The sequence below is a fragment of the Pituophis catenifer genome, unplaced genomic scaffold (assembly GCF_029215685.1).
Source record: "Pituophis catenifer annectens isolate HBS135680 unplaced genomic scaffold, rPitCat1.0.hap2 SCAF_2, whole genome shotgun sequence".
NCBI classification, from domain to species: Eukaryota; Metazoa; Chordata; class Lepidosauria; order Squamata; family Colubridae; genus Pituophis; species Pituophis catenifer.
Window position 1 is genome coordinate 290103169 of NW_027256882.1, and position 22775 is coordinate 290125943.

Sequence of the window (22775 nt, forward strand, 5' to 3'; positions counted from 1 at the left end):
CCTTAGAAAGGATGGAAGGCTGGGTCGACCTTGAGCCTGGTGAGAATTGAACTCGCAGTAATTGCAGGCAGCTGGATGTTAAATGCTGCCTTAGTAGGAGCATTAACCTCCTACGCCACTCAGGTTCAGGTATTTAAATTGTTGGGCCAAATTGTTTAAAATATTTTAAATTGCTTTTAAATGTTTGTATTCTATGTTTTTTACCTTTGGCTGTTCACCGCCCTGAGTCCTTCGGGAGCAGGGCGGTATATAAATTTAAATATAAAATAAAATAAAATAAATAAATAATGTAGTAAGGAGCCCATATGTGCAGGCAGCTGTTTCCAGTTTCAGCTCTCTGGATCTCCATTTCAAAGGATCAGGATGAGATTAAAGTCAGTTCTGCTTGGGAATCCTATTGTCAGTCAGAATAAACAATGAATTTATTTCAAATTTCTATACCGCCCTTCTCCTTTTGGACTCAGGGCGGTGAACAGCCAAGTAAAACACTTTATACACAAAAGTTAAAATAGATTTAAAATAATTAAATAATTTGGCCCATAATTTAAAACATTTCAATTTAAAACCAATTTCAAATTTTAAAAACCCATCATAAAATCAGGACAGCCCGGCTAACTGAAAAAAGTAGGTTTTAAAGGCCCGACGAAAAGTCCGGAGGTCTGGGATCACTCGTATCTCTGGGGGTACAGTGTTCCAGAGGGTAGGTGCCAGCACAGAGAAGGCTCTCCCCCTGGGGGTCGCCAGCCGACATTGTCTGGCCGACGGCACCCTGAGGAGGCCCTCTCTGTGGGACAATGCCGGGCTTGATGAATGCACCGTCTGCTATGTTATCTGATGTAATGCTACTTCAGATGCTGATCGCAACAGCACCATGAGAATTGAGCGTTCCTGCTGTCTCCTTTTCTTTGGAAAGCAGCAAAAGAACGCTGCAGAGGGCACGGTGTGGCCGTGATTAATTTGGCAGAATTGTGGTGTGGATTCTCAGCAGGGAAACTGGGTTTGTTTGCAGAAACTGAGAGATTGCAACACCAGGGGTGGGTCTCCGATCAAAACCCTCCAAGAAGAATATGCAAGGCCATCTGGTTCTCCAACACCAGGGGTCCCCAAACTTGGCAGCTTTAAGACTTGTGGACTTCAACTCCCAGACTTCAACTGTGGACTTAACTCCTTTAAGACTTGTGGACTTCAACTTCTGGGAGTTGAAGTCCACAAGTCTTAAAGCTGCCAAGTTTGAAGACCTCTGTCCTACACCTTACACTTTTCGTGTAACTTTAGTTCTCCAATCCCATCTCCTTAAGCAAGGGGTGCAAAACCTGCAGAAATATAATAACAGGGTTGAAAGGAACCTTGGAGGTCTTCTTTTTTTTTTTTTTTTTAAATTTGATTTATATGCCACCCTTCTCCGGAGACTCAGGGCGGCTTACAGTGCGTTAAGCAATAGCCTTCATTCTTTTGTATATTTATACAAAGTCAGCTTATTGCCCCCACAAACTGGGTCCTCATTTCACCTACCTTAGAAAGGATGGAAGGCTGAGTCAACCTTGAGCCTTGGAGAGATTCGAACCAGCAGTAAATTGCAGGCAGCTGTGTTAATAACAGGGTGCTTTAAACCACTGTAGTACCAAGGCTTCTAGTCCAACCCTTGCTAAAAAAGTACACCCTATACCCGTGATGGCGAACCTATCACATGCAGAGGTGTCACGCAGAGCCATCTTTCCGGGCACACGAGCTGTCGCCCAACTCACCTGCTGCTGCACATGTGCACCCCACCTGGTGTGTGGGCCTCCGGTGCACACGCGTGCAATTCGGGAGACCCAGCGGGTCTTCAGACCTCTCCTGCACATACATGTGCGGGTACTTGCGTACAGCGTGCATATGCGCAGAAAGCATTCATGCCCATGCATTGCACGCGTGAAAACCGTGCTCATGTGCAGATGGTGCGATGGCATACACAGCGCACGGGGGGGGAGCCGTGCGAAACCCTGCACGCATGGGCAAATGTTGTGGCTGCGCGCACGGCGCATGGGTGGCCTTGCAGAAGCCATGTGCATGCACAGATGGTGCAGTTGTGCATGCAGCGCATAGAAGAGCCTTGGTAGTACAGGGGTTTAAGGCACCCTGTTATTAAGCTTATTAAGACCAGCTGCCTGCAATTATTGCAGGGTTCGAATCTCTCCAAGGCTCAAGGTTGACTCAGCCTTCCATCCTTTCTAAGGTAGGTGAAATGAGGACCCAGTTTGTGGGGGCAATAAGCTGACTTTGTATAAATATATAAAAGGATGAAGGCTATTGCTGAGCACATTGTAAGCCGCCCTGAGTCTCCGGAGAAGGGCGGCATATAAATCAAATTAAAAAAACAAAACAAAAAAAACCACAGCTGCCTGCAATTACTGAAGGTTCAATTCTCACCAGGCTCAAGGTTGACTCAGCCTTCCATCCTTTCTAAGGTAGGTGAAATGAGGACCCAGTTTGTGGGGGCAATAAGCTGACTTTGTATAAATATACAAAAGGATGAAGGCTACTGCTTAACGCCTTGTAAGCCGCCCTGAGTCTTCGGAGAAGGGCGGCATATAAATCAAATTAAAAAAAAAAAAAACACCAAAAACAATAGCCATGCACATGAGCAGACAGTGTGGTTGCGCGCACAGAGCATGGGGGGCGCGTACAAAATCTGTGTGCATGCACAGATGGTGCAGTTGCCAGCGCAGCGCATGGGGAGGAGATGCCTGTTAGTGTGGATAGCACGCATGCGTGCAAAGTGCACGAAGTGCATACCTGTTCGGCACTCAGTGAGTAAAAGGTTTGCCACCACTACCCTATACCGTTCTGGACAAACGGCTGTCCAGTCTCTTCTTAAAAGCCTCCAGTGATGGGTTAAGATTAAGAATGGAGGCTCCTTTTAACTTTTTTCCCCAGTGGTGAAATTATTATTTATTTATTTATTTTTATTTTATTAAATTTCTATACCGCCCTTCTCCCGAAGGACTCAGGGCGGTGAACAGCCAAAAGATAAAACACAGAAATACAAAATTTAAAATAGATTAAAACAGATTAAACAATTCGGCTAAATTTTAAAAATATCCCATAATTAAACAAATTAAAATTAGTGTTTAACATTTAAATTTAAAAATTTTAAAAAGGAGATGATTTAGGCCAGGCCAGCTTGATGAAATAAAAACGTTTTAAGCGCGCGGCGGAAGGTGCGCAGATCCGGGATCCTCCGTATCTCCGGGGGGAGCTCGTTCCAGATCGTAGGTGCCCCCACAGAGAAGGCTCTCCCCCTAGGGGCCGCCAGTCGACATTGTGTGGCCGACGGCACCCGGAGGAGCCCCTCTCTATGGGAGCGTACTGGCCGGTGGGAGGCTATTGGTGGTAGCAGGCGGTCCCGTAGATAACCAGGTCCTAAGCCATGGAGCGCTTTAAAGGTGGTAACCAGAACCTTGAAGCGCACCCGGAAGACCACCGGGAGCCAGTGCAGCTCGCGCAGGAGAGGTGTTACATGGGAGCTCCATGATGCTCCCATAACCACCCGCACGGCCGCACTCTGCGCCAGTTGGAGCCTCCGAGTACACCTCAAGGGGAGCCCCATGTAGAGAGCGTTACAATAGTCCAGACGAGAGGTGACGAGGGCATGAGTGACCGTGTGTAGGGAGTCCCGATCTAGAAAGGGACGCAACTGTAAAAGGGACGCAAATGTAAAATTTGTTACTAGCGGTTCTGCGAGTGTGGCTTGGTGTGTGTGTGGGGGTAATATGACTGAGTGGGCATGGCCAACTTTTTTTTTTTTTTTTTTTTTACTTTTAAAAGCATTTTTTCTACAACCTCTTCGGCTGAAGAGGTTGTAGAAAAAATGCTTTGAAAAGCCTCTGATGATCCCAGCTGAGCCGCGCGATCATCAGAGGCTTTTTTTTTTTTACTTTTAAAAGCATTTTTTTCGGCCAAAGAGGTTGTAGAAAAAATGCTTTTAATTTTTTTTAAAAAAGCCTCTGATGATTGCGCGGCTCAGCTGGGCAATGGGGGGGGGGGGCAGGGATTTTTGCTACCGGTTCTCCGAACCACCCGCCTCCATCGCTACCGGATCGGGCAATCCGGTCCGAACCGGGAGCATTTCACCCGTTTTTCCCCCTCTTCTGCGACAAGTCGTTCATGCTGATCTGATGGCTTTGGAAATGTATCGGTGCCCAAGATCTACCGTGCCAGTTACATATGCAAATATATCCCTAAGATTAATTAACGGCTCTGATTCGCACCGTACCGAGCTGGATGAGAAGTATAATTACAGTCTCAGGACTTATTCTGTTGTCTTCCTTTTTCTTTTTTCCCCCCCCCATATAAAAAGCATGGATATCTAGACTTATCATGAGGACGGGCTCAACATAAATTAGCAGTGAGAAGAATCTCTCTAAATGTTCGTAATTAAAGAACTCGTGTGATTTTACAACATAGATCAAAGCCTGCTGGTTGGAAACGGTTTTGTTTTATGCGCTGTGCTTTGTGTGAGTAATATCCTTTACCGGATTTTTTTTCTTTTTTTTCTTTTTTGAGCGATAGCGAAAGTAACCCAAGGCAGTTCCATATGGTGCAACAGACTTGATTCTTGTGGGATTCTGCTTTTAAAAATAAAAATAAAATCTCATCTTTAAATCAAACCGTATGGAATGAATGCTGGGAATTTCTGTTAGATAAATGAATGCGGGGTGAAATATGTCCGTGTAGGAAGTTGGATCCCGCACAGCAGAAATTATATCTCTGATGGGCTTTTAAGAAAGTTCTCAACAGGAGATAAAAGGACGAATTCGATAACTCATATAGTTTAGCCTTGTCCTGCTTATCCCTGTACAGGTAATCCTCGAATTAGGATGACAATTGAGTCTAAAATCTCTGTTGCTAAGTGTTCTGACCCTTTGCAGAAGCAGGAAACAGGCTCCCCGCAAACAAAAAAAACCCTCTTTATTTACGTCTTGGGAATGAACTGCATTCACCAACAGAAAGTCCAGGCAAGAGTCCTGCAAGGAGTTAACTGAAACAATAGTCCTTATCAGTTCCTTATGATAAATGCAAGGCTGTGAGCTCCCAGCCAGGAGGCTGCAAATTACCGTATTTTTCTGATTATAAAACGCACCTTTTTCCCCAAAAAAAGAGGGTGAAAATCTGGGTGCATCTTATACTCTGAATGTAGCCCCATCCAGTTTCTTGAATGGAGGCTTCAGAGGCTGAAAAAAGTATCAGAAAAGAAGCCCCCAAACAGAGCTTCAGAAAAAAAGCCTCCAAACAGAGCTTCAGAAAAGAAGTCCCCAGACAGAGCTTCAGAAAAAAAAGCCTCCAAACAGAGCTTCAGAAAAGAAGCCTCCAAACAGAGCTTCAGAAAAGAAGCCCCCAGACAGAGCTTCAGAAAAGAAGCCTCCAAACAGAGCTTCAGAAAAGAAGCCCCCAGACAGAGCTTCAGAAAAAAAGCCTCCAAACAGAGCTTCAGAAAAGAAGCCTCCAGACAGAGCTTCAGAAAAGAAGCCTCCAAACAGAGCTTCAGAAAAGAAGCCTCCAAACAGAGCTTCAGAAAAGAAGCCTCCAAACAGCTTCAGAAAAAAAGCCTCCAAACAGAGCTTCAGAAAAGAAGCCTCCAAACAGAGCTTCAGAGGCTTTTTTTTCTGAAACTGTTTCGGAGGCTTTCAGTGGCAGAAAAGAAAGTTTTTTCTGAAATGGAGTTTCAGAAGTTTTAGAGGCAGAAAAAAAAGCAAAAAAAAAAAAAAAAAAGCAAGGCACAGAGCTCACAACCAAGGAACCTGTTGCTAAAATTCACCTCTGGGAACAGCTGATTGGGGGTATTCCGGGAGGACGATCCACCCACCAATCAGCTTTTTTCTTATTTTCCTCCCCAAAAACTAAAGTGCGTCTAATATTCCGAAAAATACGGTAAGTCACTTCAAACAGAGAAATAAATAAACCTCAGCTCTGGCAAGGCAGTCTTTGTCGCACAAAACACACAAGGAACGAAGTTTCCAGAAATGTGAACGGTTGTCTGTGACAACCAAACCATGCCTCTTTCCTCCTATTTATTCCCCAGCCAGGGAGGGGCATAGTCAGCGTCCACGGTTGTTTTGCTTCCCGAGCCGGCTCATTGTCATCCGTTGTTCACCTCTCCTATCTGCTCTGTGCATACCCGCATCTGGAACAGGCCCCAGCTGTCCTTCCTCCTCACTCATATCAGCCTCCAAAGGCAGCTGCCTCTCTGGCTGGGAAATGTCGGACGACCCTAGCTCTATCTCTGTGTCCGACGCCGAGCATCCATCAGAGCCTTCCCGAGACTCCAGAACTGGCCCAAGTTTCTCCCCAACCTCCTCATTGTCCGAGTCTGCCTCCAGCTCTGCTGGCGGGCTACAACACTAAGTGAGACATTTGTTAAAGTCAGTTTTGCCCCTTTTTACGACCTCTCTTGCCACGGTTGTGAATCTCTACAGCTCCTAAGTCAATAATATGGTTCTTAATTAGGTGAAACACAGTTTTCTTCTGGTGGGTCCAACTTGTTCACTGCTAGTCACCACTTCTTTACCCTCCTACCATCGGGAAGGAGATGTAGAAGCATAGCCAGCTGCACAAACAGGCTGAAGAACAGTTTTTATCTGTGGACTGTCAGATTCCTGAATGAGAAATAGCTTCGTAACTACGTAGTATGATGGACTGCAGGGCTGGCGCAATGTGTAACATGTTCACACTGGTGCAATAGGACTGGGTGTTTTGTGAATATGATTTAGGGATTTTCTTTCTTCACTGTGAGTTGTATTGTGTTGGGGGGGGTAGGTGCACTGAGGGAGCTCAACCAATCTCACTGTACATATGTTGTGCACTGACAATAAAGATTTGAATTTGAATTTGTTCTTCTTCAAAACCAGTGAACGGGTGGAGGGAGGAACCAGATTCACTGTGTTAAACAGACTTAATCATTGTGCAAAGAGGATGATAAACACATGTTTGGCGCAACTGGTGTCAGCAGTTCGAAAAACATTTGCAGCGACAATTGGATCACCGCCGTTAAGTCCTCCAAGCCAACGTTTCTGAGACATCGGCAGATGGGCCGAAGAAAATAAACCTCCTAAAAAGATTTATAATAACGCCGGCACCATTTCCAATCTGCCTAATTTCTTCTTTACAAAATAAGATAGCTAATTGGCACTTGACAGACGCACATACACAAACACACACACACACAATTTCGAGATCTGTTAATTATATCGCTGGGTTTGTAAGATTGTTAAAGACGTATCGACAAACGGTAGCTATTATACGCTCTGCTGCCTTCCAAATACAGTGCATGTTTAATAAGCATGCATTAGCCGTAGATAATTAAGTATTGACCATAATATTAGTCAAGACTGAATAAAGAGGTTATTTCCTTTCCATCGGATCTTCAATTATGATATTAATCTGATTTTTCTCCTAGCCGAGTTCCCTTTCTATTAAGTTCTTGTCGTACAATTCCTTCCTATTAACATCTATAAGTCTGGTCTACCGGGAGTCCAGATGCCTAGCAAAATGACAAAATGATCTGTATTTTATGTCCTTTATGCCAGTGGTGAAATCTTCCCTATTTTGCCACCGGTTCACTGCCCGCGCATGCACGGTGCATGCCAAATGCATGCACGGTGCACACACATGTGTGGTGCGTGCCAAACGTATGCTGCACACACATGTGCACTGCATGCCAAATGCACGCATCATGCATGTACATGCACATTTTGCATGTGTGCGCATGCACATTTTGCATGTGCATTTTTGCATGTGCGCATGCACATTTTGCATGCATGATGTGTGCACATTTTGCATGCTGCGTGCATATACATTTTGCATGCTGCGTGCATGCACATTTTGCATGCTGCGTGCATGCACATTTTGCATGGTCTGCATGCACATTTTGCATGCTGCATGCATGCACATTTTGTATGCGTGCATGCACATACACAATACGCACCAAAAACCCACTTAGCAAAGAAAAAGGAGGCTTGGGAAGTTCAGTAGAACAGCGAGGAGGGGGAACAGCTGTGCCACGCGATTTAACAACAAACAAATTTAGATTCACTAGAAAGCAGGATTTCCTTTCCGTCGGATCTTCAATTATGATATTAATCTGATTTTTCTCCTAGCCGAGTTCCCTTTCTATTAAGTTCTTGTCGTACAATTCCTTCCTTTTAACATCTATAAGTCTGGTCTACCGGGAGTCCAGATGCCTAGCAAAATGACAACATGATCTGTATTTTATGTCCTTTATGCCAGTGGTGAAATCTTCCCCAGTTTGCCACTGATTTGCTGACTGTGCATGCGTTGTGCGCGCCAAATACATGCACAGTGCGCGCCAAATGCACGGAGTATCAATCCTTCCATTGTTTCAGACAGATAACCAAGTTTTTGACATAGTCTTGAAGTGCAGCTCCTCAGTTTGTCACTGATCCGGTTTTGCATGGTATGTGAACACAGCCAGGATGATCTGAGCTATGAAGAGCCCAACTCAAAAGTCCAACACTGTTTTCACCTAGAGATTTGCGTTGTTCTCGCCTTCTCTCTTCTCTCCGTGCTCTAGGATCAGGAGGGGGTGGTCTTTGCTCTTCGCCTGAGTTCTGTCTCTCCTGCTCCTCCCTGTCTGCAGGCCTTTCGAATCCTAAACAGCCCTCCCCATACTGACTCTGCCCTTCCCCAGTTTTCTCCAAGGCCAATGGAGCCGCCCTCTCGATCCATGTCGGCTCCTGTTCCAGCTCATCTTCCCCCACAGATTCCGACTCCAACGGGGGTGGGATGACATCTTATTTATCAATTTCATCCTTTGATTGCAATTTCATCCTTTGTGTGTGTTTTGTCCCTGCCCCAAATCACACTACGGGGTTGGCAGGGAAATCGTATAAAATGAATAACAGTGACCAAATAAAGCATTTAGCAAAATGGAAATGAAACTGCAAATGTTTGCTGGCTGAACGCTACAACCGTCCCGTTTTGTTAAGATGTTGGGATGGTTAAATCCACAAGTTATGGCTTGTTAATTCTGCCTCCTTTGCAAAATCGTGCAATATTTTTTTTATGCTATGCGACTCCAATAGTTTCAGGCAATTTCGTAACAGTCTTAATATCGCTTTAATGAGACTTGCATTCGTAGGGAAAGACACAATTTCAAAAGGACATGGTTTTCTCGCACAGGGAAGATGCCCCAACATTTGCCCCCCCTCCCCCAAAAAGTGAATTCTTTACCTGTCTTGGTGAGCAAAAGGTTATCCAGATGCCTGTCCCCAACTCCAAGTATATATGTGATCACACAATACCCAGCTGAAAATTAAAACAACAAAACAAAATTAGCATAGGTAAAGGTAAAGGTTCCCCTCGCACATACGTGCTAGTCGTTCCCGACTCTAGGGGGCAGTGCTCATCTCCGTTTCAAAGCCGAAGAGCCAGCGCTGTCCAAAGATGTCTCCGTGGTCATGTGGCCAGCATGACTAAACGCCAAAGGCGCACGGAACGCTGTTACCTTCCCACCAAAGGTGGTCCCTATTTTTCTACTTGCATTTTTTATGTGCTTTCGAACTGCTAGGTTGGCTGAAGCTGGGACAAGTCACAAGAGCTCACCCCGTTATGCGGCGCTAGGGATTCGAACTGACCTTTCGATCGACAAACTCAGCGTCTTAGCCACTGAGCCACCGCGTCCCTTTTTAAAAAAAATAGCATAGCTCTTTGTAAATGTTATAACTCCTGAAGATCAAAACCAAACTGAAGCAAGTTAGATTATTTTGTCAGAAACCTGTGAGGTCCTTACTAGCACTGATGAAGTTACTTAGTTGGTAATGAAACGTCTGCAAGAAAACGATCAAACTCAGAATGCACCAAGGATCTCCAAGGGCCTTTGATAGCACTGATGATATTACCTAGTTGGGTAATGAAACGTCTGCAAGAAAACGACCAAATTCAGAGTGTACCGAACGTTCCAAATTCCATAATTTCTAGCCCAAGATTTCATGCAAGCTGTTTCCACTACTCCTTGAGCAAATTCACTACTTTTGGAGGTATAAAGTGCTCCGGACATAAAACACATTTTCCTTTTTTGGTGAGGAAAACAAGAAAAAGAAATCTGCCTCTGCCTCCCAGCAATTTTGCTTCCTTGCAGCAAACAGCTAATAGCCTGCTTTACTTTCAGTTTCGTTTTCAGCATAGCTTGATTAACACAAGAAAAAAATCTGCTCCCAGCAATTTACCTCCTTGCAGCAAGCAGCAGAGGCCCACACAGCAATAGGCAATGGCAATATCTGCAGCCTGAAACAGCTGAGAGTCGGGAGGCCGATCCAACAGACAATCAACTTGTGTTAATTAGGTTGTGCTGAAGCTGAAATAGGCTGTTTTTTCTTGCTGCTTGCTACAAGGAAGTAAATTGCTGGGAAGCAGAGGCCATAGGGTGGGGGCCAATGGGTGGGCAGGGCTACATTCAGTGTATAAGACGAGCCCAAATTTCCTCCCCTTTTGGGGGGGGGGGGTAAAAGGTGTGTCTTGTACTCCAAAAAATACGGTAATTTATTATTTCTGGAAAAAGGCTATTAGTAATCAACCCATTAAAGTAAAGCCATATTTAGAATACTGATGAATTCCCCAATGAGCAGCCGGACAGTTGACACAGAGATTTTAAATATCCTGTAATATTCAACCAATGGCCTCTCTAACCTTCGTGACGCAGCAGACTAAAGCGCTGTTAACTAGCACCAGCTGCCTGCAATTACTGCAAGTTCAAATCTCACCAGGCTCAAGGTTGAGACTCAGCCTTCCATCCTTCCGAGGTAGGTAAAATGAGGATCCGGATTGTGGGGGCAATAAGATGACTTTGTATAAAAAAGAACACCGCTTTTGGGGGAGGGGCGAAAGCCCTACTAAGCAGGTATATACAAAAAGTATGAAGGCTATTGCTTAACGCATTGTAAGCCGCCCTGAGTCTCCGTAGAAGAGCGGCATATAAATCGAACCAATAAATAAATAAATAAATGAATAAATGAATGAATGAATGAATGAATGAATGAATGAATAAACCTGAGCAGATGTAGCCATTAAGATGAATTCTCTCTTCCATTTTAGTATCAAAAGAAGAAGAGAGACAGGTAATTGCAACAGTTCCTCTTTCATCATGTGGTAACCCAGTGATGGTGAATCTATGGCACGCGTGCCGGAAGTGGCACACACACAGCCATCTCTCCGGGCACGCCAATCGTTGCCCGTTGCTCTTCCGGATTCCGGGGCTGGTCTTTGGACGAATAGGTTGTAAAAAAAAATGCTTTTAAAAGTAAAAAAAAAAAAAAGGCTCTGACGATCGCGCGCCTCAGCTGGGAAGCGGGCCTCAGTGGCAAGCGGGCAACCAGGCGATTGGGTGAGCATGGGCAGGCGGGGGGGGGGGGCAGGGATTTTTGCTTCCGGTTCTCTGAACCACCCGCCACCATCGTGTTCTGCCCCAGCTACGGAACCCAAGAAATGTAGCACACACAAAACTCCGAACAACTCCGTTTAACTACAAACAGTCTTTTTTCAAATGCAGGCTATTACTAAAAATGTCCTTAACAGCCTGCCAGGAATTCCAAAGATTAGATAAAGGCTTACAAGAGTTGGCAATTAGCCCAGAAATTAGGTTTGCAAGGAAACTTCACTCTCAAATGCTCAGCGAGCAACCGGATGAACATGCGTTGTTTCCTGCAACGTTTGCCAGCTGTGTGCAAACTTAAATAGGCTAAGGGAGTGGCCAATTAGCCCCAAGCCTTACACTCGAGGAGACCTCCTCCTGAGTAACCACTCCTGCCTTTTGGCTGCCTGACTGCCTGCGTGCTCGAGCATTGAGAAGAGGCTCCTCCACTTCACTCTCTTCACTTGAAGGAGCCTCTGGAGGTTCTGAAGGCCCTGGCTGAATCTCTGCCTCTGGCACCACATCCTCTTCAGCCTCCTCGCTGTCCGACTCGAGTGCCGGCTGCACAGGCTGTTTGCGCGACACCACACCAGCCTCCTCGTCGGGATCAGCCACAATCCGCGCAGGCCGCTGGCGGGCCACAACACATCGCTACCGGATCAGCCAATCCGGTCCGAACCAGGAGCAATTCACCCCTGTCCCAACTCTTTTATTCTATTAGAGCCTTGGTAGTACAGTGGTCTAAAGCACCCTGTTATTAAGACCAGCTGCCTGCAATTACTGCAGGTTCGAATCTCGCCAGGCTCAAGGTTGACTCAGCCTTCCATCCTTTCTAAAGTAGGTAAATTGAGGACCCAGTTTGTGGGGGCAATAAGCTGACTTTGTATAAATATACAAAAGAATGAAGGCTATTGCTTAGCGCATTGTAAGCCGCCCTGAGTCTCCGGAGAAGGGCGGCATATAAATCAAATTAAAAAATAAAAATTATCTCCCACAGCTTCTAAGGATTCTCAATCTCTCCATAAGTGTTGCAGAGCAGAGTTTTTAGCAAACCCTTACTCGAAATACAAGGAGTTACTTTCCTGACTTCTGAACTGCAGACAGACCCATGGAACTGTGCCCCAATGCTTACCGCAGCTTTTCACGTAGGTGTCCATGACTTCCGCACTGATGCCGTGGGGCCCATTTTCACTCGGCGCATATTTCCGGAAGAAGTTCTACAAAAGCAAGATGGAAGGTTTAGTATGTGGTCCTTGACTTGGAACCACAATTGGGACTGGGACATCCGTCGCTAAGCAATGTGGTTGTTAGATGAGCCGTATGAGAATGGTCGTAAAGCAAGGACTACCTGAATTTTTTGGCCCAGCACAAAATGAATCCCAAAAATCAGGGATCAGCAACCTGCAGCTCTGGAGCCACATGTGGCTCTTTCACCCCTCTGCTGCGGCTCCCTGTCACTCAAAATATGTGTCGCAACTGCCAATGTGCAACACAGGGTGGATAAAAATCAATGACTTTTTTTAAAAAAAATCAAAAAAATCAGATTTTTTTGATTTATATCAGATTTTTTTGATTTCTATCAAATTTTTTTGATTTCTATCAAATTTATTTTAATAAAAAACTTTTAAAAAATCTATCGTAAGATAGTTTTCTATTTAAGATACATAAATAATTTAGTTTATTCAGCATGAAATGGAGCTTAGTTATGTAGCATATTCTGCAACACTGGGACTATCGGTGAGTCAACAGCGGGTCAAAGGAGTAGCAGAGATGACAGTTGCTCTTTAAAAATTATGATTTAAATTGAGTTGATTTAAATCAAGCCTTTTTTACTAGTGATTTAAATCATGATTTAAATTGTGATTTAAATCAACTCGATTTAAATCAACTCCACCCTGGTGCAACACCCACCGGCACACAATTTATTGGGCTTTTCAACCTCCAGTAGGCCAACCATGGATAAATCCAAGAAAAGAAAAGTTTCAGAAGAAAACAAGATGTTTAATTTAATTACATATGCTAGTTTTGTGGCCGCTCAAGAAATAGTCAGGCCCGGGAAGGGTTTTTGTGGCTCCCGGTGTTTTCTTTTCTGTGGGAAACGGGTCCAAATGGCTCTTCGAGTGTTTAAGGTTGCAGACCCCTGCCCAAGATGATAAAAGGATCATGGAGAAAACTCATCACCTTGTCTTAATGTTGCAGTTCTATTCATTCATTGATTGATTGATTGTGTCTGGTTTGCACAGTGGCAGATAGGACAGCACTACAGAGGGTCAACGTCATTGCCCAGAGGATCATTGGTTCCCTTCTCCCCTCTTTGGAAGAGCTTTATAGCTCCCACTGCCTTAAGAAAGTTCAAAATTTCCGCTACCGGTTCTCCAGAACCTGTTAGAACCTGCTGGTTTTCACCCATTTGGGGGCAATACGCGGACTTTGTAAATCATCCAGAGAATGCTGTAAAGCACTAGAGGAGGTATATTTTAAGATGTCTATGGAGATTCTCAGGTCATGGTTGTCCCAAAGGTGCTTTTTTTTCAAGAGGCAACTGGACTGTCTGGTTTTAATTTGAAGACGTTTTGCTTCTCATCCAAAAAGCTTCTTCAACTCTGACTGGATGGCGGGGAACGGAAGGATTTGTATTCCTTGCAGACAGCTGGTCATTTGCATCCTTTTAGAGAGTCGTTGAGGCCACCTGGAGGTTTTTCTGTGTCCTTGTTGTGGCTTCGATCACCGAGCCTGTGTTATCGGCAGGAGAGGACTCCGAGAGTGAAGGAGAGGAGTTGGCAAGGCCTCCCTCTCCAGGACCCTCCTCTCTGGCAATGCCTTCGGTGTCTTCCGAAGGGCAAGAGATAGGGCCGGGGCCAAGCACGTCCACGCAGCCGCAGGTGGACAGTAATGATGATGATGATGAGTCTTGGCTGGACCCTCGACAGCGTCGCAGAGATAAGCGCGCGCAGCAGAGGAAGAGGCGTGCCAGGGATTAGGCTGAGTCACTGGACCACACCCCACAGGGTATAAAAGAGGGTGTAGTGGTCGGTTCAGCTCTGTGACAAGCAAAAAACGGATATCGGATGACCTTCTTTGTATTTACTGGACTTTGTTGATTATTGTGTATTGGCTTTGTTCCCAGACGAAGGGAGAAACTCTCCCCTCGTGAGTAAAGAATACCTGGCACTCAGCCACTGGGTTGCTGCCAATTCTGATACCGGATAAACTGTTTGTCGGCTGAGTTCTTTAACTGTTGCCTGTCTGAGGGGGTGCGTGTGTGAGACGGGGACAGAACAGTCCTCAGGGTCACCTGAGTAGTGCAATGAACACTCTAAGGACACATATAAACCTCCAAGTGGCCTCAATGACCCTCTAAAAGGATGCAAATGACCAGCTGTCTGCAAGGAATATAAATCCTTCCATCAGTGCCATCCAGTCAGAGCTGAAGAAGCTTCTTAGGTGAGAAGCAAAATGACTTCAAAGGAAAAAAAAAAAGAAAGTCCAGTTGAAAAAACATTTTTGGGACAACCATGACCTGGATGACTGAGAATTTCCATAGACTATCAAATTAAGCAATGACCAGTGAGGCCAACTGAATATATTCCCTTAAGTATATTTGATTATTCATGTAATAACTGCAGCCAGAATTGTATTTGCACAGAATTGGAAAGGTGAAGAGATTCCTACGGATGAAAATGTGGTTAAGAAAATATTGGAATGCGCAGAAATGAATAGATTAACACTTGCAATTAAAGGAAAGGAAGAATCTGATTACTATAATATATGGGATTTATTTTATGAATGGTTAGAGAATAAATATGAAAGCAAGGTATAATAAAGTTCAATAAGTTAAGAAGAGAAATGTTACAACAATAGATATGTTACAACAATAAATATGTTAAGTATTAAGTATTAGTATTAAAATAAGAATAGGTATAAATAATGAATATAGTGGTAAGCTTTAACTGTTGTGACAGAAAAAATTTGTACCCACTAGTAACAGCAGCAAGACTGTTGATAGCGCAATATTGGAAGAAAGACTTTTTGCCTACTATTGAGGAGTGGATATTGAAAGTTGCTAATTTAGCTGAAATGGCAAAAATTTCAGCATATTTGAAGGATTATACTCAAGAAAGATATATGTTGGAATGGAGTAGATGGATTGATTATATTCAAAATAAGTATCAGACTAGAAAATATCAAATAGCTTATGAGTGAATGTTAAATCTTAAAGTTATGTTATTTATGGTGGAGTTAAGGGTTAAGGGGGGGTTTGTTAGTTTAATTGTTATTTGAAATACCTTGTATTTTGCTCTGGGAAGTTGGGGGGGGAGGGGGGGTTGGTTGGGGGCGGGTGGGAGGGAAAAGGGGTTGGGGAAAATTGTACCCAGACCAAACACTGTTTAATGAATGATGAAATGTTTGTATTAAAAGAAAATAAAACTTTTTTTTTTTTTAAAGAAGTATTATAGTGTAGTGTTTAGCTTGCAACCAACATAATGCAATGGAAAGATTTAAAATCAGAGTTTTTAAGAGACACACTGGGACTTTTTAAAGGAGCCCATCAAATTTCAGGTGCAGAAACTGCATAATTACAGGGAAGGTTAAATGCTTCCAAATGCGGATATATTCCCTTCTGAGCCTGGATTGCAAAATTTAAATAGCATTAGCAATTCAAAGCAATGCTGAATTAAGATACAAGAAGTGAATGGCAAAACATATATTAATGGCATTTTTTTCTTAAATGACGAGACGGGGAAAGAGGCTCACAGTTGCAAATCCAGCTTTGAGTCAGCCCAAAATACAGTAAAGTAAAGATAAAATAGACAAGTCTGGAGCCAGTTTGATCTATTGGTTAAGGTGCCAGGTTAGAAAGCAGGAGACTGTGAGTTCTAGTCCTGCTTTAGGCATGAAATCTGGTTGGGTGAATTTGGGCCAATCACCAAGAGGATGTTAGTTCTAGTCCTGCCTTAGGCATGAAAGCCAGCTGGGTGACTTTGAGCCAATCACCACAAGACTGTGAGTTCTAGTTCTACCTTAGACATGAAAGCCAACTGGGTGACTTTGAGCCAATCACCACAAGACTGAGAGTTCTAGTTCTGCCTTAGGCATGAAAGCCAGCTGGGTGACTTTGAGCCAATCACCACAAGACTGAGAGTTCTAGTTCTGCCTTAGACATGAAAGCCAGCTGGGTGACTTTGAGCCAATCACCACAAGACTGAGAGTTCTAGTTCTGCCTTAGACATGAAAGCCAGCTGGGTGACTTTGAGCTAATCACCAGAAGACTGTGAGTTCTAGTTCTATCTTACACATGAAAGCCAACTGGATGACTTTGAGCCAATCACCAGGAGACTGGGAGTTCTAGTCCCATTTTAGGCATGAAAGCCAGCTGGGTGATCTTGGATTAGTCTCCAGGAGACTTGGGAGTTCTAACCCTGCCTTAAGTATGAAATCTGGCTGGATGACTTTGGGCCAGTCACTCTCTCTCAGCCCAACCTACCTCACAGGGTTGTTGTTGTGGAGAAAATAGGAGAAGGAGAGTGTCTTGAATATATTCACTGCCTTGTGTTATTTGTAAAAATAACAAAAGTGATATACTAGCAAATCAATAAGAAGCTTCTGCATTATAACTTAACAACCATTTGGTTTTAAAAAGTAGCTCTCATAATTTTGCTCTTAGAACTGACACATTATGTTTCATGAATACAACTAATATGGGTTATCTGAGCATAGAAAGACAATTTTTGGGGAACAAAACTTAAAAACTTCAGTATCAGTGTCCTATTAGATCACCCCTTTCCAGGGGTGAAATGATCCCGGTTCGGACCGGATCGCCTGATCCGGTACGATGGAGGCGGGTGGTTCAGAGAACCGGTAGCAAAAATCCCTGCCCCCCCCCATTGCCCAGCTGAGCTGCGCGATTATCAGAGGCTTTTTTTTATTATTTTTAAAAGCATTTTTTCTACAACCTCTTTGGCTGAAAAAATGCTTTTAAAAGTAAAAAAAAAAAAAAAAGCCTCTGATGATCGTGCGGGATCATCAAAGGGGATCATCAGAGGCTTTTAAAAGCATTTTTTCTACAACCTCTTTGGCTGAAGAGATTGTAGAAAAAATGTTTTAAAAGAAAAAAAGCCTCTGCCAATCAGGAAACTCAGCTGGGATCGTCAGAGGCTTTTAAAAGAAAAAAAGAAAACCTCTGCCGATCAGGTAAGTCAGCTGGGATCGTCAGAGGCTTTAAAAGCATTTTTTTTACAACCTCAGCCGAAGAGGTTGTAGAAAAAATGGTTTTAAAAGTTAAAAAAAAAAAAGTTGGCCACGCCCACTCAGTCATATTACCCCCCCAAACCACACCCACAGAACTGGTAGTAACAAATTTTACATTTCACCACTGCCCCTTTCCCACCCACTTTGATGATCTCTGGAGTGTGCAGCACTACAAATCCCATCACACCCATCCCTACGGAAATCACTGCTTTGACTAAGGATGGAGTTAACCCGAACCATGAATTTTCTGGAGAAGTGAATTCAGAAAAGATTTAAAAAGTGGAAAAAATGAAATTTCTTCTAAGGGCAGGTTGACCTCTGGCGATATTGTAAACCCATCCATACCATTATAAGGAATAGCTTGGCCAAAAACTTCTTTTCGGGTATTTCTCAGTTTCCCAATCTACCCCACATCATAGATATCGCCTGGTGGCCCCCATCCAAATAACAACCCAGCCTGACCCTGCTTAGCTTTCTGAGAGTGACCAAGGTTGGTGTATTGCTGCCACCTAGTGGACAAAAAAAGTACACGTCTAGAAATGGAGTATAGGATTACAGTATTGAAAATTAGCTGGGAAAAAGGATCGAACTGCTGGCAGTCGGCAGAATTAGCCTGCAATACTGTATTCTAACCACTGCGCCACCAGGGTTCAACCTCCATCATCTCCAACCCTGGTTAAGTCAGAAGACCCACCTGGATGCTTTCTTCAGTAGCGAGGACTTCCGCCACCGGTACCGACTGGATGAACTGCATGAAACCTGGAGAAGCAGAAAGAAAAACAGGATTCTCACAGCTCAGAAGAACCTCAAGTTTTGCCCCTTACTGCATTTCAGGCTCATATTCAGGGGAGAGTAATAGAAACATATTCTTTAGCAAGGTGAGAAGAGGACAATACTCCATTGACAACCATTCATTTAGTGACAGAAGGTGAGTGGTGCGGTGGCCTAGAGGTGGAGCTCTCGCCTCACAATCAGGAGGCTGTGAGTTCGATCCTAGGTAGAGGTAGGTATTCCTCTCTCTGGGCACACTGAGAATATTAAGTGAATCATGTGGTTGTTAAGTGAATGGTGTGATTGTTTAGTGAATTGTGTGGTTGTTAAGTGAAACATGCATTTGTTAAGTGAATTGTGTGGTTGTTAAGTAAATCATATGGTTGTTAAGTGGATCATGTGGTTGTTAAGTGAATTGTGTGCTTGTTAAATGACTCATGCATTTGTTAAGTGAATTGTGTGGTTGTTAAGTAAATCATGCGGTTGTTAAATGAATTGTGTGATTGTTAAGTGAATTGTGTGATTGTTAAGTGAATGGGGTAGTTGTTAAATGAATTGTGTGGTTGTTAAGTGAATCATGTGGTTGTTAAGTGAATTTGGCTTCCCCAACTGGGAACGTCAGAATCGCAAAAGGGGATCACCCAAACCCAAGAAACTGAAACTGTCATAACTATGAGTCAGTTGCCCGGCAGCTGAATTCTGATCAGGTGACCATGGGACTGCTGCAACGGTCGTAAGTGTGAAAAGCGGTCATAAGTCACTTTTTTCAGTGCCATTGTAACTCCGAACAGTCACTAAAAGAACGATTGTAAGTCAAGGACTACCTATCTGGAGAAAGCAAAGAGCAGATAAAGAAGAAGGTACGTAGGTGTTTGAAAGAGGATCGTATCGTTTTCCATGTTCCAAGAGGAATGGCCTCTGTGAGAACGAGAACTTTCAAACGATAGAAGTCCTCTACTTACGACTCAGATTCAAAGTTACGACGTTCACCCTTCCCCTTCAGCATTCACAAGACCCGAACTTTGGTGGTTTGGCAACATGCCTGCGTTCATGGATATTTGTGGTATCCTGTGGTCACGCGACCTCGTTTTACAACGGTTCTGCTAAAAACCAGCCATTCTTTTTGACAAAACCACGTCTACACTGATTGAACCATTGCTTCGCTTAATGACTGCAGGGTTTGCTTTACGACCTCGGTGTCTGCTTAACAACCGGGGTGTTTACTTAAGAACTGGAGTGTTTACTTTATGACTGCTGCAAAGCGTCTGTGTTACAACTTATGACCGTGATGGAAAGGCTCCTTTGTGGTCCTAAGTCAAGGACTACCTATAGCAAGGGGAGCGCGAGGGGTCGCGTGTGTGCGTGCCCACACCCATAATTCAATATGCTCCGCCCCACCCATACATGCACGCGCGACCCCCCTGCATGACACTGCTTTTGGCACGTGATGGCACGGTGGGCCCAGTAGGCCCATTTTTTTTGCCCTCTCCAGGCTCCAGAGCCTTTCTAGGAGTCTGGGGAGGATGAAAACGGCCTCCCCCCCACTCGGAGGCCCTCCAGAGGCCAGAAACGGCCTGTTTCCTGACTTCTGGTGGGACCAGTAGACCCATTTTTCACCCTCCCCAGGCTCCAGAGCCTTTCTAGGAGCCTGGGGAGGGTGAAAATGGCCTCCCCTCCACCTGGAGGCCCTCCAGAGGCCAGAAACGGCCTGTTTCCCGACTTCTGGTGGGCCCGGAAGGCCTGAAAATATGTTGGCTGGCGCGCGCATGCGCACTGGAGCTCAGCTAGGGCAATGCTCGCATCCCTACAGATATGGCTCCACGTGCCACCTGTGGCACGCGTGCCATAGGTTCGCCATCACGGACCTATAGTTTTTTACTCCTCCAAGTAAGGGAGACAGGGAGAAGATGTAGGTGGAAGAAGAAGCCCTCTTACCATGTTTTGTACTTGTAGCCAACACTTTGTAGGGTGTCAACTTCAAATCCAGGTTCTCCTTGCGTAAGAGCTGAGGATAAAAATGGTGATCGTGATGAGACATTTACAAGCAACAATAGAACTCTTTATTGGCCAAGTATGATTGGACACTCAAGGAATTTGTCTCCGGTGCATAAACTCTCAGTGTACATAAAAGCTGTAATGCGATCAATCACGATCGTAGTCATTGTAAAAATACATTAGAATTAGATTTTTTTTTTCATCCTAAATCGTAAGATACAGCACTTAAGCGATAGTCAATAGGATACTAAATAAGCAATCGACATAAATCGTACTAAGAAACTAAATAAAGCAGTATAAATCGTAAAGATTCAAGCAACAAAGTTATAGTCATAAGAAGATAAGTGACAGCAGTGAGAATTGTATTTGCACAGCACAGGAAGAATGAGGAAATTCCTACAGATGAAACTATAGTTTTAAAAAAATATACTAGAATGTGCAGAAATGGATAGGTTAACACTAAAGATAAAAGACAATGAAGATACAGAATATTGTTTTAACTGGGGTTTGTTCTATCAATGGTTAAATAACAGAGGTAGAAGTTAGAAGTTGAAAGGTTATTAAAATGTATAAATAATATTACTATTATTATGTGTAATTAAATTGACCCATATATCATCTAGTTGTTCTGGTGTGCCCTATATACAGTAGTCGCCAAAATTGTGGAAACCTTTTGGGAAAAGTATATTTTCTAAAACTAACTAATAACACCACTTTTTTTTGGAGTAGTCCCATAAAATTATATATCAATGGAAAGATAATTTAATCAAGAATGTGATGCAATAACTTTTATAAAGGATTTGCTATTAAAATAGCAGTTACAGTATAAAGAAGAAAAGTAGAAAAAACGAGATATGCAAAAATTATCACCATAGAAAAAACAAGATATACAAAAAAATTATCCCCACGTCAGTTAATACTTAGTTGGGTAACCTTTAGCATGAATTATAGCCTTACAACGTCTTCCCATGGAGTGAACCAAGTTTTTTTAGTTCTGCAGTTTACAATGGGAAACCAAGATTGAATGATGGCTTCTATTAACTGGGTTTTATTGCTGGATCGCTTCTGACTAACAATAGTCAGTCTTTAGTCAGCTCCAGAGATTTTCAGTGGGGTTAAGGTCTGGGCTATTCCCAGGCCATTCCAGCAGTGGAAGAGGATTGTCTTGAAACTCCAAAAAAAAAAAGTAAAAAAGTGGTGTTATTAGCCATCGAACCTCAAAAATACACTTTCCCCAAAAGGTTTCAACAATTTTGATCACTTTTTTTTTTTATTGAAAAGTTTTACAAAAAGTTTACATATTTCCCCCCCCCCCATTCCCTACCTCAACCTCCCCCCTCCCCCCCTCCTCTTCCCAGAACAAATTACAGGGTATAACCTTCAACAATCATAATCAATCCTAGTCTAAATAATTATGACATTCCACATCTCTTGTTCCTTCAATTCCCTAATTACCTGTCTAGCTTTATTACTTAAAGACACACCAAATATCTATATAATCATTCATAACCTATCTGCAATTTCTTATTCCGGTATTTATTTTGAATATAATCTATCCATCTTCTCCAGTCTCTTAAATATCTTTCATTTGAATGATCCTTCAAGTACGCCGAGATTTTTGCCATTTCCGCTAGGTTTGTAACTTTCATTGTCCATTGTTCATTTTGATCACTTCTGTAGTAGCAGATATAACAGAATAACAGAGTTGGAAAGAACCCTGAAGGTCTTCTAGTCCAACCCTCCACTCAGACAGCATCAAGGACTCCCACAATTTTAATGCTTGTTCTGGGTGGGATGGAGTCCCTTCCCATCTCTGTTCAATATTTAACAGATTTCCTGCCCACCCCCAACCTTCCATCTCCTCTTGGAACAAACTAGGTTTGCAAACATGGTCAGGGCACAATAACGACACCACCAAACGTCACCTTGTCCATCAGCGAAATGATCTGGAGAATGAGCTGATCTTGACGTAAGTCATCCCCGTGTTTGAAGATGACAGGGTAGCTATCCCCATCTTCGGTCTTGAAGAACAGCTGAGCTGGCATCATGGCACTCTGATCAACGAAGAAAAGAAAAAGAGGCATCAAACTTTTCAATGGTCTAAGACAGGGATGGCTATCACCCATACTTCAATGTGCCCCGCCCCCTGTGCATGCACGTACGACACCCCCCCCCCCGCGCGCTCCCACTGTTTTTGGCCCGCGATGGCGTGGTGGGCCCGGTAGGCCTGTTTTTTGCCCTCCCCAGGCTCCAGAGGTTTTCTAGGAGCCTGGGGAGGGCGAAAACAGCCTTCCCCAACCCCCCAGAGGTCAGAAACGGCCCGTTTCCCGATTTCTGGTGGGCCCAAAAGGCCTGA

At 43.7% G+C, this 22775-nt stretch overlaps 1 protein-coding gene across 1 annotated transcript in view; it reads right to left on the reverse strand.

The window, feature by feature from the left end:
• The window catches only part of PIK3C3 (phosphatidylinositol 3-kinase catalytic subunit type 3), a 125848-nt gene that overhangs the window by 51974 nt on the left and 51099 nt on the right, over positions 1-22775 (reverse strand). Inside the window, exons 17-21 of the mRNA XM_070936007.1 lie at positions 22345-22473; positions 20360-20429; positions 18348-18412; positions 12537-12621; positions 9229-9303 (exon numbers count right to left, since the gene is read on the reverse strand). Coding sequence (XP_070792108.1) covers positions 9229-9303; positions 12537-12621; positions 18348-18412; positions 20360-20429; positions 22345-22473 — 424 coding nt within the window. The remainder of the gene's footprint in view (positions 1-9228; positions 9304-12536; positions 12622-18347; positions 18413-20359; positions 20430-22344; positions 22474-22775) is intronic.